Source organism: Arachis hypogaea, chromosome 15, assembly GCF_003086295.3.
Source record: "Arachis hypogaea cultivar Tifrunner chromosome 15, arahy.Tifrunner.gnm2.J5K5, whole genome shotgun sequence".
In the NCBI taxonomy this organism is placed as follows: domain Eukaryota; kingdom Viridiplantae; phylum Streptophyta; class Magnoliopsida; order Fabales; family Fabaceae; genus Arachis; species Arachis hypogaea.
The window spans coordinates 24,115,367-24,132,883 of NC_092050.1; the positions used below are offsets into that span (position 1 = coordinate 24,115,367).

The following is a 17,517-nucleotide window of genomic DNA, read 5'->3' on the forward strand; positions in this document are numbered from 1 at the left end:
AAAAATTTTGAAAAACAGTCTCTCTCACCTCTCACCTATTCTTAGTGTCACCCATCTCCTACATCAGAGAAGGAAGACTTCACTTGAACCCTAGCAGCGCCCTACCTTCTCCATCGTTGAGTTACTCCCGTCGACCAGAAGGTGCTGTCGTTTCCAAAATCGGCCCAACAGAGCCTCCCACTTGTCAGGTCGGTGTTGCTATGCAAAGAACCGATGCGAGGTTCATTTCATCATCGGCGCTCTCGTTTCTTCGTCGTCATCATCTTCTTGTCGGCGTTGCAGTGCTCTTCTTGTCAACATTGTAATGGTTCGTTCTCTCCTTTGTAAACTCATTCTCTCCGCCACTGGTTTACTATTTCTGTGAATAATTTTTTTGTGTTAAATGTTTTATCATTTTCTGACTTCTGAATTAATTTTGTTGTTGCTCATTCTTAACAGTCTGAGTTAATTTTTTATTATTGTTAAATTTGCTAATTTAATATATAGAGTTTATTGTTGTTAATTTTTTGAGTTAGCAAGGATTTGTTTTTGTTTTGAGTTAACAGGGATATGTATTTGTTCTGGGTTAATAAAATTGATTATTCGTTGCTGATTAATTGACGCTCTCTTTATTTCAGTTGAATGCATACAACATGGTTTATGCATGGTACTTTGTGTCTCTAAAAAAAAAAACAACTGCAGTATTTAAAAACAGATATTCAAAAATTATTCATCAAGAACATTCACATTTATAATCTGAGCCATTTTCCAACAAAGGATTTTGCTTGGAGAGGTTTTAACGAGGCCTGCCTACCTGCACCTTTGTAATCAAAGGTCCTTCAACCCAATTAAATTTATATATTTTCCACTTTACTCCATCTCTCATTGAGCATTTTTTATCTCTTTTCAAATTTAAGAAATCATTCTGCCGACTTCGAACTCATCAGCTTTTGCCCATTTATAGAACATATCGTTCACTACCGATCTTTATCCATAATCAAATTGGATAAACAAATTACCGATCTTTATCCACAATCTGGATAAACAAATTACCGACCTTTATTCAGAATCAAATCGGATAAACAAATCGCCGATCTTTTCACAGAATCAAACAATTCGAACCTTACTGATCAAATCAAACAATCCTATCTTCACAATTATATCTTTATCAGATATAACTATCAAACAACCAACGATTAAGGTCAACCAGTATTGTACAGTACATTCTCTGCAATTTTGCAAAACAGCAAAACAGTCATCTATCTTTCTGAATGATAATTTGTGGATTATCAATCCATTTCAAACATTCAAACAAAGGTTCCAAACCTACAGTTTCAAAAAGACATCTCTGCAAAAGTAACTACTCAAACAATTATCACAGTTCTACAAATTACGTAACTGATTCTAAATATCTGCTAGCGCCAATCCATGCAAGCTCAAAACGCAGTTTATCTAATTACCATTGCCTTTTCTTTTTAATCAAATAAGGCATCAGGAAAAACAACAAAAAATCTCACCAAGGAGCATATCAGTTTACCAACAAAATACTATTTAATGTATCAAACAAAACAAAAAACTTAATACAACCAAAGCAAATATAAAACTCCAACCAAACATTACTATCCAACATTCTCATCCCACTCTTTGGCCGCTCCATCATCGTCAACCATGGCTCCATCTCTGATGATCTTCCCTGGATCCATCTGGGAAAAATCCACCTTAGCGGCCAGGAACTTGGGCTGAAGAGAAGCCCGTTCAAATCCTTCAACAAACGAGTCAAGAATCACTGTCTCTTTGCTCTTTTCCATCTCTTTCAATTTTGTTGTAACCTCAATCATCCGAGCACTCATGCTGGAGAGGTCGGCCTCTTTCTTCTTCATGTCCTCTACCTCCTTCGCATAATTCTCCTTGGTCAGCTTCAATTCTTTTCAATCTCAGAGAGCCTGGCTTCCAGTTCAGTAACCTTAGCATTCTTTACCTCCAACTCCTTTTTCAATGTTGGATCTTGTTTTTCCTCAATCACCTTCCGATGTTTTTTCTCTTGGCTATACCCTAAGCTCGCCAGCCGAAGACCAACCACCTTCAACATACAAACCATCACAAACATATACATATGTAAATCAACAAAAAAATTTAATCACACAATAACGCACACCTATACCTGCATATACTGATAAATGGTGACGTCACCCACCTCGTTGGCCAGACTCACATCCGTCGACGTCAGACAAACCTTGTCGGCAACAACCATGTGCGGAAAATCCTTCCCCCTAGTAACGAGCCATCACTATGATCGGCAATGTCATGCAATTTCTTTTGGTTTTCAAAAAACCCCTGAATTTCTTCCATTGGTACCTCATCCCTAACATCCTCGGATCCCTCTGATAAATCAACCACATCTTGTTTCCTCTTCTTTATAATCACCTTTCTCCTCCTCGGCTTAGGCTGGTTCACCTCGCCAGCACCAACAAACTTCTCTGCTTTTAAGGAAGACCCCTCCTTGTCCAAATTCTTACTTTTTACCCGAGCTCTGAGAGTGGCAGCAGACACCCCAGGATACTTCCCTCCTTCAACAAATAAAACAATAACAAGTTAGCTGAAATGTTAGTCGAAACACAATTATCTCAATACTCCAAATCCTCACCTAGATATTCTATAATAGCCTGCCTATTATATTCCCGCTGGAGCAAGTCAAACACCGAAATTAATTACTTCCGATCAACAACTTCGACTAAATACTCAATGATGCACTCATTCTTTGCATTAATGGTTTCTAGCCCCAGAATACTCTGAGTCTCCGAACACCACCAAAGCGGAAAAATTTTCCCTAAGTGCTCGTCTATATAAAATTGGAAATCCCCCTAACATTCTTAAGCTTTACATACATCTCCTTAAAGTTCATAAAAGACGATTTGTACAGTTTGAAAACAGCAAATCTTGGTGAAATATTCAAGTTCACACAACTTCCTTTTCAAACACCTTTGGCTTGAAACAGTGAGAAGAACAATTCCACTGTAGGTCTCTCCTCCAAAAAATCCATCAGAATATCAAAACTGCGAAGAAATGCCCAGCTATTGGGATGGAGCTGGGATGGTGCACAATTTAGTTGCTTTAACACCTGACACTGAAAGTCAGTAAATGGAAGTTTCACCCTCAACTCTTCCAACACACTACTATACATATAAAAATACTCAAAGTCCTCCCCCCTGTGAAACACCTTGTCACTGGAAGAATAGGGAAGCAACTCCAACCGAACCCCAGAACCAACCCTCACAATCCTACTCCTGTCTATTTCCTTTACGACATCTTCATCCAGAAACAGAGATGCATGATTCCTCACATCATCGTTCACCCAATCATAAGACCAATCAATCTTTTTCTTTGTTTATTTCTCATTAGAAAATAACAAATGAAGAAACAGAAGAACAGAAAGTAGAAAATTACGAAGAGAGACCAGAGAAATCGAAACAAAACACTAGAGCGTATCTCTTTTACTCATTTGGCTTCAAAATGCTTCTGATAACAAGAAAGAGTGATGCAGCCAAAATGAAAACCTTCAGGATTCCAAAATATTTCATTTAAGACACTTAAACCATATTTTCGATTCCACTGCCATCAATTCCATCAATTACATAAAACCAAGTGAGGGGCATTGGGAACACGCACTTTCTTTAATGTGCACTTAATTTCTCTCTCTTACTCATACCACTGTTTAGCATAAATAACTGTTTAATAAAGAAACTTGAACTGGGGACTCCAAGGCCATATCAGTCACCGAGTTATGAAGTCACTCAGAGGCTGACTTATGATTCATTAAAAGCTCAACCTACTTCATTAAACATATTTTCAGACTAAGCTTAGAGGCTATGATCCGCCCGTTACAAATCTAATGCCTTAACTCGGCATTCTACACCATAACTCGGCAATTTGCGTCATAACTCGGCGGTTACACGTTATAACCAGATTCAACGGACTACACCCTGGAATCAAAATGTCCGACCACATATCATCGCTCATCAAAACCTAATTATTACTCTTCAATTCAGATAATCAACGGAAGCGTAACCGATTTGTTTTACTCCACCTATAAACGTATGGTATTCTATCTTCAAGAGACACTGAATTCACATTACTAACTTAAACATCGGAGTGCTTTTTGCAGGTACACTCCCCCTTTGCTCACACTCTCCGTGACGTGATACCCCACTGGACGAGAAGTTTGGACCACCCTAGCTTATAGCTTAGCGTTAAAGATTAAAACTCGACGTCAACTTCTGCAGCCGAAGTTACGTCCAGGTTGTTTATACATAAACATTATTCATGTAATTATTAGTGTTGGGGGGCAAAATGAGAAGCATGATGTTTTTCAGAAGATCCTTGCATGTCTTTAAAATAACAAAAGGGTATATTTAGAAAGTTGATTAAAAATGGTTTACGTTAGGATTGTGTTTAACTCTTTTTGGAATGAAGGATTATTTTGGATTAGCAGGCCTGCATTGAAAATTTTCTTTTATTAAATGTTAATATTAATCTGGCGTTAATACATTTAACTTCAAATATTTTATCAGTCAGTTAATATATAATAATCAACTTAAAGATCTTAGGTCTCAACAATTTTTTATAAAAATAAATATTAAATTTATTTTTGTATACTTTGCGTAAATTTAAGAGATTTGTTTTTAGTATTTGATAATGAGAGGGTGATTTAGTTACTTTAATTTCATTTATTAGAAATTTTTTTGTTTTAACTTTTGGCATCTAATAATTAATTTTATATTTTTTTATTGCATGTATATGCAACTTAAATATTAATTATCGCACTTAAATAGAATTTATATTTTTTTAATTAATTAAAAATACAAAGATATATTTATTTATTGATATATTTTTTTTAAAGTTAACTTTAATTTTGACCATATGTATAATTGAAAGAATTCTCTAATATGAATATTAAAATAAAAAATCCTTTTGTGATTATATTAAAAATGAATTATTCAATGATTGTTGAGTAAAAAAAGTGGGATTATACTCAATAATATAGATGCATGAAGTTAGGGGTGTGCATGGTCGGGTGAAATCGGGTTTGATGTGGCCCAGACCCGACCCAAAATATATATCGGGCCTATTTATTAGACTCGAACCCGACCATAGACCCGATGAAACCTATACACTTTCGGACCACGATTATATCGGATAAAAATCGGATGAAAATCGGGCCGTTAACATTACATTACCTTGATACCTTCTTATAAGCTAGTATATAAAAATATCCAAATTTTCAAGACTCCAACCATTTTTTGACAAGGTAAAATTTACTTAGAAAAATATAACAAGAATCAACTCTTCTCTAAAATTAAAGCATAACCATAATCAATACTAATATTGTCTAATAACACCAAATATTTAAATCAATACAAATAACACAATATTATGCATTAATTAGTCTAAAATTTAATGCATTTTAAACATAAAACATTAACTTATAATCTTATAATAACTAATAACACAAAATATTAAAATTTACAATACTTAAATTCCACATAAAAATAGCTATCATCCATCACTAATAACACAAAATATTAATTGTGTATGATGACCGGGCCACTGGACCGATTTCAGATGACCCGAGCCATGGTCCGGACCGAATCTAAAATAATAACCGAATTTATTTTTGAGACCCTTACCCAACTCTAAATCCAATAAAATCATATCACATTAGACCCTAAAATATTCGAGATCGGATGAAATTTTCGAATCTGACCGGACCATGCACACCCCTACGGCCCTACATGAAGCCATGATCGTCTCAAACAAAGAGCGTCCCAAACAATAGTTAAAGGAAACGTCTCATACAAATTACGCAGTTTATATAAACAATTCACATTTTCTCAACAAACGTTATTGTTAAACAAAAAAAAAAAAGTCATTACCCATTCACTACCATTTGTCGTGGATCATTAGTCCATTATCCCAAAAAAATTAAATTCCACCTCTCCATTAAGCATGCTACGTTAGTAGAGTAATTACCAAGGTTGTGAGAATCGGACCGATCAATAAATTGGTGAGGTCATTGGTTTAATGGTTTATTGATTCGACTGGAGTTCAACCGGGATTCAACCGGTTTAATTAAATATTAAATAAAATTATTAAAAAACCTAAAAATAATTTTAAATATATAAATTCAATAATTTCTAACTTAATAAAATTTAAAATTATTTCACATAATAAGTTATCCATAACTTAATATTAGAGGTTCAGAAACAACTTCAAACATCAAAGTTTATAACTAAACAACTTCATAGATCATTAAGGAAGAGAAATATAGTGATATTAAGAATTTGAAAAGTGCCACGTTCAACTCTTAAGTAGCAAGTTCAAAAATAGAGCAATTTCTAAAAATTTGGGCAGCAAGTAGCAGTAAAATATAAGCACGTGAATCCAAAAATTGCAATTAACATGAGAAAAGCATGGATTGCATGTACAGAGGCAGCATCAACTTAATTTCACAAGTACAGTTCAGCAGGGCAGCAGGTAGAATCAGGTCACATGAAACAGAAACAGCACAACAATGATCACACCAACATCATTCAGCAAACAAGCAGTGTTAAGCCATGTTGGATAATCAAGAACGGAGCAATTATCAGGCCTAGAATCCTCTAACCACAACCTAGCTACCTAACAACATATATATCTATCTATCCTAACAAACAGAATTAATCAGCAATCTAACTAAAATTAAAAACAGAATTAATAAAAGAAAGTAAAGAAACAGAGCAGGAAGCAGGGATGAGGCAGGGGACCTGGAATGTAGCAGAGACAGACTGGGAAATGGAAAGGGGAAGAAGAGCAGAAGTAGTACCGCCCAGAGTTGGTGGTGGCCGGCTGAGCTCGCGGCGGCGGAACGATGTAAGGCAGAGAGATTCAGCTTCTCTCTGCGGCAGTGACGAGAGCTGAGGGGGGGTGCAGAAGGAGGAGGCGACGAAGGAGTATTACCGGCGGTACTACTTGAAGGAAGAGGCGAGCTCGGCGATGACGAAGGAGGAGGCGAGCTCGGTGACGACCAACGAGGAGGGGAGCTCGGCGATGACAAAACAGGAGGCGTGCTCGGCGAGGAAACCGGACGCCGTGGTGGTTGCGGTGGTCAACGCCGTCGCTGCTGTGACTGTGGGATGCGGTGGTGATGGTGGTGGCTATGCGACTGCAAAGAGGGGCTGCTCGATCGTAGCCTGTGGGTGATTTCTCTTCTGCCTTCTGGAGTTCTGGGTGAGAGTGTGAGAGTGAGACTGAGATTAGGGCTTCATTGCGTTTAGCCTTTCTTTATTATTTCTTTTTTTTTTTAACCTTCAAAACGACGCCGTTTAGCACTTTAAGTTTCAAACCAAAAACCGCTAAAAAACTGGACGATTCTCCTGGTTCACCGGTTAACCGCCAGTTCGACCGATTTTTTTATCGGTTTTTTGCCAGGCGGTTTCTGACCTTACCCGGACCGGTTAGGTGACCGGTTCCCGGTTAATCCAGTTGAACTGGCCGGTCCGATTTGATTTTCAGAACCATGGTAATTACTAGGGGTGCACAGACCCGGCCCGGTCCAAAGGCCCGGCCCGGTTCCAAACACTTTAGGGGCTAATTTGGTGTGATTTCATCGGGTTTCGGGCCGGGTAAGGGTCTCAAAAATAGACCCGGTCATTATTTCGGGTCGGGTCCGGGCCATAGCTCGGGTCACCGAAGTCGGCCCGGTGGCCCGGTCATCATACACAATTAATATTTTGTGTTATTAGTGATGGATCATGACTATTCTTATGTGGAATTTAAGTATTGTAAACCTTAATATTTTGTGTTATTAGTCATTATAAGACTATAAGTTAATGTTTTATGTTTAGAATGCATAAGACTTTAGACTAATGCATAATATTGTGTTATTTGTATTGATTTAATTATTTGGTATTATTAGACAATATTAGTATTGATTGTGGTTTTGCTTTAGTATTGATTGTGGTTATGCTTTAATTTTAAAGAAGGGTTGGTTCTTGTTATATTTTTCTAAGTGTATTTTTCCATGTTAAATAATGGTTGGAGTCTTGAAAATTTGGATATTTTTACATGCTAGCTTACAAGAAGGTATCAACGTAATGTAATGTTAACGGCTCGATTTTCACCCAGTATAATTGTGGCCCGAAAGTGTATTGGTTTCATCGGGTCTAGGGTCGGGTTCGGGTCTAATAAATAGACCCGGTGTATATTTCGGGTGGGTCTGGGTCACATCAAACCCGGCTTCACCCGACCCATGTGCACCCTAGTAATTACCATTTCATCAAACCGATCGAGAATAAAAGGAGAACTTCTGCTTTTTTTTAAATGGAACAGCAAGTCATAATCAGAGAATGGATTCTCTCAATTTTTTTTACAATCGAAGAAAAAAAGTGTAATTTTTTATTATTAATTTTATAAATAGGACCAAAAATAAATATAAAAAAAAAACAATAAAAAATTAAAATTCATACTTTACACTCTTAATATTTTTTAATAATTAAGAGAATCCATTTTATATATTTCCTTCTACACGTAGGACAGTGGGCCAAACACGTAATATCCACGTGTGTGTGGATCTCCTAAACCACACCATAGATTTTTCCTATAAATAAAAGTATATATTTTGAGAAAAATAAGTTATTTATACAAGTATACAACATGAATCAATAATGAATTTTGAATTTTATATTAATTCTTCTTTTGCATATTATAATAATATAAATTTTGTTATGGTATTTTCTTCTCATCATTAGAACAGTATAAAAATCTAAATATAAAGAATAATATTTTCAGATAATATTCAAATATCATAATCGAATAAGGGCATGATATTTTTGTGTAAAGTTAATAATTAAAATATAAATAATAATGTTATATATAAATAAAAAAATCAATTATTGCATAATATATATTTTTAAATATAAAATATATATTAAAATTTATGAAATAATATATTTATATATATAAATATATAATAATTAATTTTATAATTAGTTTTTATACATCATAATTTTTTAAAATATATTATATATAATTATACTAGGTATATATTAAAATCAGTTACTACTATAAAATATATTTTAAAATATAAAATATATATTAAAAAATTAAATAATATATATTTATATATAAATATATGATGATTGATTTTACTTATTAATTTTAATATAAAAATAATATTTTTGAAATATATATTATATTAATTAATTTAGTTAAATATATTAAATTATTTAATAATTTTTTTATCGTATTTATTTTTAAAACGTTAATTTATGTAATAATAACTACGACATTTTTATTTGAAAATAATAATTTAAAACAGTTAAATTATTTGATATATTTAATAAAATTATGTTTTTTAACTTTATCTTTTTGTTTAATAATATTTTAGATTCGATGCAAATAATAATGAGGGTGTTAATTACCTCACGGGCTGCGGATGCTTGCATGACTATCTATATAGTCCAAGTCAAGTCGGCAAGGCTTCAGCTACTTCATTATCCTTCAATTCAATTATTCTCAGTTCTCTTAAGCACTGCTCATTATATTATTCTTCACCAATGATCCCAGTCACCCAATCATCCTCTCCTATGCCATGCTGATTGTATTGTATACGTCGTCCCAACCCAATTCTTCAGATATCGCTCGACTAAACAACCTCGTAAGCTCTTCTGTTATCTCTTCTTTCCCAACATTATCGTCGTTTTCTTTGCACCCAAACATGTTATTTTCTACATTATTGCTTGTTAGGCAGTTCTTCAATTCTAACGAGGTCCATATTCTTCTCAAGTTATTTTTTTAAAATAATGCGAAGCCAGATTTTTCTCTTTTTTTTTTGTCCCTTTCTAAAGAGCATGTATGTATGATTTTGGGAATTAAGACTGCGGTTATAAAAGAAACTGAAGATTGAAAGATTGATAGAGATATAGATTAAATTAAATTTTTATATTGTATTTGATTTAAAATGTACTTAATTGTGTCAATGAATTATAATTCAAATAACATAGTCTTTTTATATTCATTTAAGAGATCGCGAATTCGAATATTCCTATCTTTAATAAAATAAAAATATACCATATTGTATATTATGTTTAAAAAATTAAATAAAGATATTTTAAAAAAAATATTATTAAAATTTTAATTTTTATTTTAAAAAATTTCAGTCTTTTATGTTTTTATTATTTGAAAAGATTAAAAAAATTAAAATTTTGTATTTTAAAATTAAAATTTTAAATTTATCTTTAATCATTAAATACAATATTGAATTTCAATCTCTTAATCTCAATTTCAATATTGTTTTTCAAAAACAAATACTATCTGAAAAACTGAGAATGAAGCTCGAGAATTAAAAATAAAAATTTATAGCGCTAGAAAATAATTTCTACATTGAAAAATAGATGTAGTTACGTAAAAATTCACATATAATTTTTTTATATAAAATTAATATTTAAAAATTAAAAAAATTTAATAAATTTAATTAAATTATCATCTAATAATTTTTAACTATTAATTTTATACAAAAATAATTACACACAAATTTTGATGATCTACTTAATTATGTGGTGGAATACTGAAATGGCACAAGGTCTTTATAAGCCCCGTCCGTACCCTACACCTCATCATCAAGCCTCTTTCTTTCTCACGAACGTCTTAGCTTCAAAATGTCTAGATAAATCTTTATTTTTTTTTTTAGCAAAAATAGGATTATTAGAATAAGTATAAAAAAACAAATCTTTTTTAAACGTTATCATTTTTATCTTTTATAAAAAGATATAATCAAAAGTAAAATATAATCTTTTAATATTATATTGAAAGGTCTAAATATAAATTTAAGCAAGATAATCATTTAAAGATAATATTTTAAGGAGCACTAAGGCTTTTATTTTATCTTATTTTAATTTTGTTTTAATATATTTAAATATTTAAGCATATACTGCTTTGAAATGTTGGCATGACATATCAATGCATGCCTTTTACCAAAAGTTTTTGAGTCTGACTTTGAGTTTTCAACACGTACAACCCGCGTCATCTATTTGACGAAGATGTTGATGGCGTTCTGATTTGATAACCGGAGTAATCCAACTAATTACAATTAAAAGACTAACACTTAGTTCTCTTCACATAAGAATTTATAGTTAAAAATCATTACATTGACTTAAATTATTGGCTAATATTTTAATTATAAATAAAATATAAAAATAACTGCATATAAATTTTTATAATTGTGTGTAATAAAATTTGTTGACATTTTTCTACTAAAATTAAGACCAAATATTTTTTCAAGGGTGTTTGTTTACGGTACGATTTGAATGAATTTTAATAAAAATTAATCCAATTTAAAGTATATAATTTATTGTGATTTAAATTATATTAACTTTATTTCATCTTTTACTTAATCCAATTTAATTTAAATTGGATATATTTATTCAATAATAAAAATAATAAATAAAATATATAAATAAATTTTATTTTATATTATATTTACAAAATATTTATTAAATAATAACACATGAATACAATAAAAATGTGTAATAAATTAAATATAAATAAAATATTAGATTTCATAATAAAATAATAATATTATATTAGAATGTGTGATTTAACTTAAATTAGGTCAATTTTGATAAGTTAATCTAAAATTTAAATTTCAATCTATTAAAAATAAAATTCAATTAAATCTAAATCAGTGTATATTTTATTGGTTTTTCGTTTAAATTGAATTAAATTAATAATTTTCTTTAGATCAATTGACCTTTGAACACCTCTTGTTCTTCCAGTCCAACCATATTTGTGTGAACAAATTCTTCTCCCCGTCCAACCATATTTGCGTTTACTTATGGAAATGAAGCTAAGCTTGTATTGAAAATTTGGCCGATCAGTTAGACTGTTCAAAGTAATATACGTTGCATTCGTGTTGGTTGCATAGTCTTGGTGGAAAATATTCCCAAATTTCGTGTTCCTTTATTAATTTTTAAAAAATAAATTTATACACTTGTATTTATTCCCTCAGCAGTCAGTATAGAAGTATAAAGTGAAGACATATATGGTGCAGGAATTGGAAAGCTAAGCAAGAAATATTAGCAATGGGTTCAAATAGTACAGGATGTCCGGCGGGCATGAAAGCGACGTCGAATGGGGTGTTTCAGGGAGACAATCCGCTTGACTACGCACTCCCTCTTGCAATCTTACAAATCTGCATGGTGGTTCTTCTTACTCGCCTCCTAGCATTCCTTCTTAAGCCACTAAGGCAGCCACGCGTGATTGCAGAAATTCTGGGTGGAATATTGCTTGGTCCATCAGCTCTAGGACGCAGCTCTGCTTTTCTGAACGCCGTGTTCCCATCCAAGAGCCTAACGGTCTTGGACACTTTGGCCAACATTGGCTTACTTTTCTTCATGTTCTTGATAGGACTGGAACTCGACCCGAAGTCCCTCGTTAGCAAAACAGGAAAGAAAGCTCTTGCCATTGCCCTTGCTGGGATCACATTCCCCTTCGTCTTGGGAATCGGGACATCTTTTGCACTTCGAGCAACAATCTCGCAGGGAGTCGATAAAGCACCTTTCTTTGTGTTCATGGGAGTCGCTCTCTCCATCACCGCCTTCCCCGTCCTGGCACGCATCTTGGCTGAGTTGAGGCTGCTTACCACTGAGGTTGGACGGATGGCCATGTCAGCAGCGGCTGTTAATGACGTGGCAGCGTGGATTCTTCTCGCCCTTGCGATTGCGCTCTCTGGCTCTGACTCTTCTCCACTTGTCTCCGTGTGGGTCCTCTTGTCCGGATGTGGCTTTGTAATCTGTTGCGCACTTGTTCTTCCTCCCATCTTCAGATGGATGTCTCGGCGCTGCTCTGAAGGCGAAGCCATCAACGAGTCCTACGTCTGTGCCACGTTGGCAACGGTCTTGGCAGCTGGTTTTGTCACTGACACCATTGGAATCCATGCTCTGTTTGGGGCATTTGTTGTTGGAGTTGTTCTTCCCAAGGAAGGCCCTTTTGCGGCTGCTCTTGTTGAGAAGGTTGAGGATCTTGTCTCTGGTCTCTTCCTTCCGTTGTACTTTGTGTCCAGTGGACTCAAGACAAATGTTGCCACCATTCGTGGCCTCAGGTCCTGGGGGCTCCTTCTTTTGGTCATATTCAATGCTTGCTTCGGTAAGATTGTTGGTACCATTGTCGTCTCCTTCTTTTGTAGGGTACCTTTTCAAGAATCATTGGCTCTCGGCTTTCTCATGAATACTAAGGGCTTGGTGGAGCTCATCGTCCTCAACATCGGTAAAGATAGGAAGGTAAATTAAGTTAACAAGAATGTTTAGTTTAATTTGATTAAGTTTTGTACATGATCTTATTACTCTTTTTAATTAATTTGTAGGTATTAAATGACCAAACATTTGCAATTATGGTGCTGATGGCTATCTTCACAACATTCATCACCACGCCTTTGGTAATTGCAGTTTATAAACCGGCCAAGAGAATGGCAAAATCGGACTACAAATACAGAACAGTTAAGAGGAAAAACCCGGACACTCAACTGCGACTGATGGTGTGTTTCCACAGCACAAGGAACATCCCTTCAATGCTAAATCTGATCGAAGCCTCGCGCGGCACTGAAAAAAGGGAAGGCCTTTGCATATACGCATTGCATCTCATGGAGCTCACTGAGAGGCCTTCTGCTATATTGATGGTCCACAAAACCAGAAAGAATGGCCTACCCTTTTGGAACAACAACCATTCTAATGCGAATCAAATAGTGATTGAGTTTGAGGCTTTGAAGCAGCTAAGCAGAGTGTCGATTCGCCCCATGACTTCAATCTCATCCATCCCCAACATTCACGATGACGTATGCGCTTGTGCTGAGAGCAAGAGGGTTGCAATGGTAATTCTTCCATTTCACAAGCACCAAAGGGTTGATGGAACGTGGGAAACAACAAGAAGTGAATTCAGGTGGGTGAATAAGAAAGTTCTCGAGCATGCACCCTGCTCTGTGGGGATCTTGGTGGACCGGGGGCTTGGTGGGAGCACCCACGTGACAGCAAGTAATGTTTCATCTTCAATTACCATGCTCTTCTTTGGAGGCAACGACGATCAAGAGGCTCTTGCTTATGCTTTGAGAATGGCAGAGCATCCTGGTATCAACCTCACCATAGTGCACTTGATAGTAAGGTCCGAGGATGTTGGAGACATTGTCAGTGTCGTAGATATAAACGACAACGCATCATCATCAACGGATGAGATGCTGCTTTCTGAGGTCAAAGCAAAAAAGAGCTCATCCGTAAAGTTTGAAGAGAGAGTTGTGAAAAGCCTCGGTGAGATCATTGAGGTGGTTGGAGAGTACAGCAGAGGATGCAATTTGTTTGTGGTTGGTAGGGTGCCCAAAGGACACGTGGCGGTCACTTTGAACAATATCAAATGCGAGTGTCCAGAATTGGGGCCACTATGCAACTTGTTAACCTCTCCGGAACTGCTCTCAACTTCAGCCTCGGTTTTGGTCGTGCAACACTATCATGCTCTATGCTCTAATGGATAAAAAATTGTCTTCTCTTTCATTTTAGACTTAACTAATCCTGTAAGTGTGGATCATCATCATCTCATAATTAGTAATATTAAACCTGATGATTGGGACTCCAAGCAAGGAATCAACTTTTCAATATATAGTGGCTGTCTCTTTCCGTCTCCTTTTACTAGTGTTTAAATCTAATATCTTAGTTAAAAATGATTCAAGAGAGTGGATATTTTTATTCTAAAATTGATAATGTCATCTCAAATTGATCATATTTTATTAAGAAAAGAACTCAATAGCCAGCCGAATTTTTTATTTTTTGTTAATATTTTTTGTCATCAATTTAATTTTTTTAATTTATCAATTTAATAACATATTTTTAGTTTATATTTAAACAAAAATAATAAATTCTACTAATTCATCTTTTATTATATGTACTTTATATTAAGATTAAAATCTCCCAAAAAGAAATGTTATGAACTTGAGAGCATCAAGATCCATTATTCTTTTAACCCAAGAAAGAAAAAATTTTAAAACACACAACTGAAAAAAGCTAATGTTGTTAGTTATAGGCTTGACGTCAACAAATTCTATCGAATATTCACTAACTAAAACGCATCACTCTTCCTAGCATCTAACTAACATAAAATTAAAATACAAAATTTTCAACAAAAAATAAAAGAGCAAATGACAAAGTTGACTTGAGAAGAATTGCTAACGAAATTTTTAAATTACTTTTGTATTTATAACTTCACTACTTTTCAATTATTTCTTTAATTTAGGTTTGTATTTAAAATTAGTCATCTAATTAATATAGAATTAAATTTTTTAATAAAATTAAAATAATTATACTATGTGTAGTAAAAAAATAGTTTACTAAGTTAATTATCTATATAAAATATATATTAAAAGTATGTTAAACAAATTTTTGACACAGAATTTTTTTTATCAAAATGCGTAAACATCATATATAAATATATATTCTTGTTGCTCCACTCTCTGTTTGTGGGTTTTGATGAGCATGAGCTACATGCCATTATAGTTAGTGATTATTAATTTACTATATCTTAGTCGATATACATTGTTATTGGTAAGTGGTAACCTATATAGGTTTTGGATCGGTTAAAGTAAAAAGAAGATGGACTATTATTTATCTCTCTATCAATAGTGTATATTATAGATGAGACGATAGTACATAATTCTCATGTTCATTTGTTTGGTCGAAAATACTATAAAGATTGAAGAAGTGGGATAACACTTTAATAACTAAGAGGATGATGACTAATTAATGAAAAAAATAATGTGGTGTGCTTTAAAAAGATTATTGACAAAGATCTTTTCATGTGAAGAAATAATTGAAAATTATTATCAAATAATTCATCATATCTAACTATTACTTAACATACATAACACATTTTATATCTTAACTATTATTGTTTATAAATTTTTTTATCTTAATTTAAAAATATTAATTCATCACTTTGTTATTTTATCGACTCCCTCAATTTAGAAGAACTTGATCGTGGTAAGAAAATGTGAGTAGCGAACTTATTTTGATTGAATTGGAATTTATAATTGCAAGGATGGAGAATTGTATTGGACATACGGGAAAGAAATGATAGATTTGAAGTGCTCACGACGCACAATTCCATGTTCCATCCAACCAAACCACCTTCAGTGGTTCACAAAGTTTGTATAGGGAAAAGGTGAAAGAATATGAATTATATATATAATTATGACCAGTTTGATTAATAACCTGAACCATTGCTTTAACTTTCGAGAACTTGCAAAATTTGCCATTGATAGTTTGATACTGTGAACAAAAGCTAATTTCTACTACATACACAACGGCCAACGCAACTATCAACACATTGACTTTTTTTTTTTTCAATTATATACATAACTGTTTATACTTTTATACTTGATAGTTTATAGTTGAGTTAAGTACTTTTTCATTTGCTCAAAATTAAAATCGTATCCAACTTTTTTTTTTTTAAATCATCCTCAATATTATTGAACGTTTTAAAATTATCCTTTTGAACATAATATAAATGACACAAATATCTTTTTTCTATTATCACTATTCACTCCACCCACCCATTATTATCCCACCCCTTTTCACTGCACTTAAAACAGAAAAATCAAAGCGAAGAAAAGAAACAAAAGATGAAGAAAAAAAAAAAAGAAAAAGAAGAAGAGGAAGGTGATAGCAGGGAAGAGGGCAATTGCCGCCGTTACGTTGTGACTGTAGAGAGAGACAAGGCGAAGAGATGAGAAAGAGAACGAGAGAAGAGAGAAATAGAGTGAGAGAGAGAAGAAAAGAAAAGAAAGGAAGAAGAGGGTGGTGACAGCGGGAAAAAAGGGTGGCCGCCGCCATTACGTCGCGACTGAAGTGGGAGCTTTTCTGTCGGCATCGAGCTTTATCACCGTTGTCGAGCTTCTGGTGGTGAGGGGATATGCTCTTCCCTCTCTCTCGACCTATGGTAAATATAAGAAGATCCTATTCCTCAAAACACTATCAAAAGAGAGAAAATTGTATCACTAAGGAATAAGGTCGTACAGATCCAGATAGAGAGTGTATGTCATCTACTCGAAAGTGATCCTCCGAGAATTTTTCAGTAACTCCTCCGGACACCTTTGAACTCAAGTTATCAGCTGCCAAGTCTGTCTCCATCTGTAGACGTGGGAAGAAAGGGGGTGAGAACCTAAAATTTTTAGCAGGATAAACAGGAAAAAAAGGGATCTTAGGGTCTTTGTTTCTAAGTTCTCGTTAAATAGAAAATCATCAGATAAAAATAATAGAGTACAAATATATAGTAGGTAAACAGAATTAGTCATAGACAATTAGAAAACTACAGTAAACAATCACAAGAAATTCACATACGCAAACAAGATGGTGCATTCCTGTTCCTAGCGCAGATCATGAGCTCATTCATCGGTTGATTATCCGCAGCCCGACATTACCCAGAACGGATTCCGAATATAGTTTATCCACTGAATCAGTTAGCATGGATATC

At 33.9% G+C, this 17,517-nt stretch overlaps 1 protein-coding gene across 1 annotated transcript; it reads left to right on the forward strand.

The window, feature by feature from the left end:
• Window positions 1-9,488: 9,488 nt before the first annotated feature.
• Window positions 9,489-14,675, forward strand: LOC112749988 (cation/H(+) antiporter 17). Its single transcript, XM_025798457.3, has 3 exons — window positions 9,489-9,670; window positions 12,062-13,289; window positions 13,373-14,675. The coding sequence occupies exons 2-3, from the start codon at window positions 12,093-12,095 to the stop codon at window positions 14,525-14,527; spliced, it is 2,352 nt and encodes a 783-aa protein (XP_025654242.1). The 5' UTR covers window positions 9,489-9,670; window positions 12,062-12,092; the 3' UTR covers window positions 14,528-14,675.
• The last annotated feature ends 2,842 nt before the right edge of the window (window positions 14,676-17,517 follow it).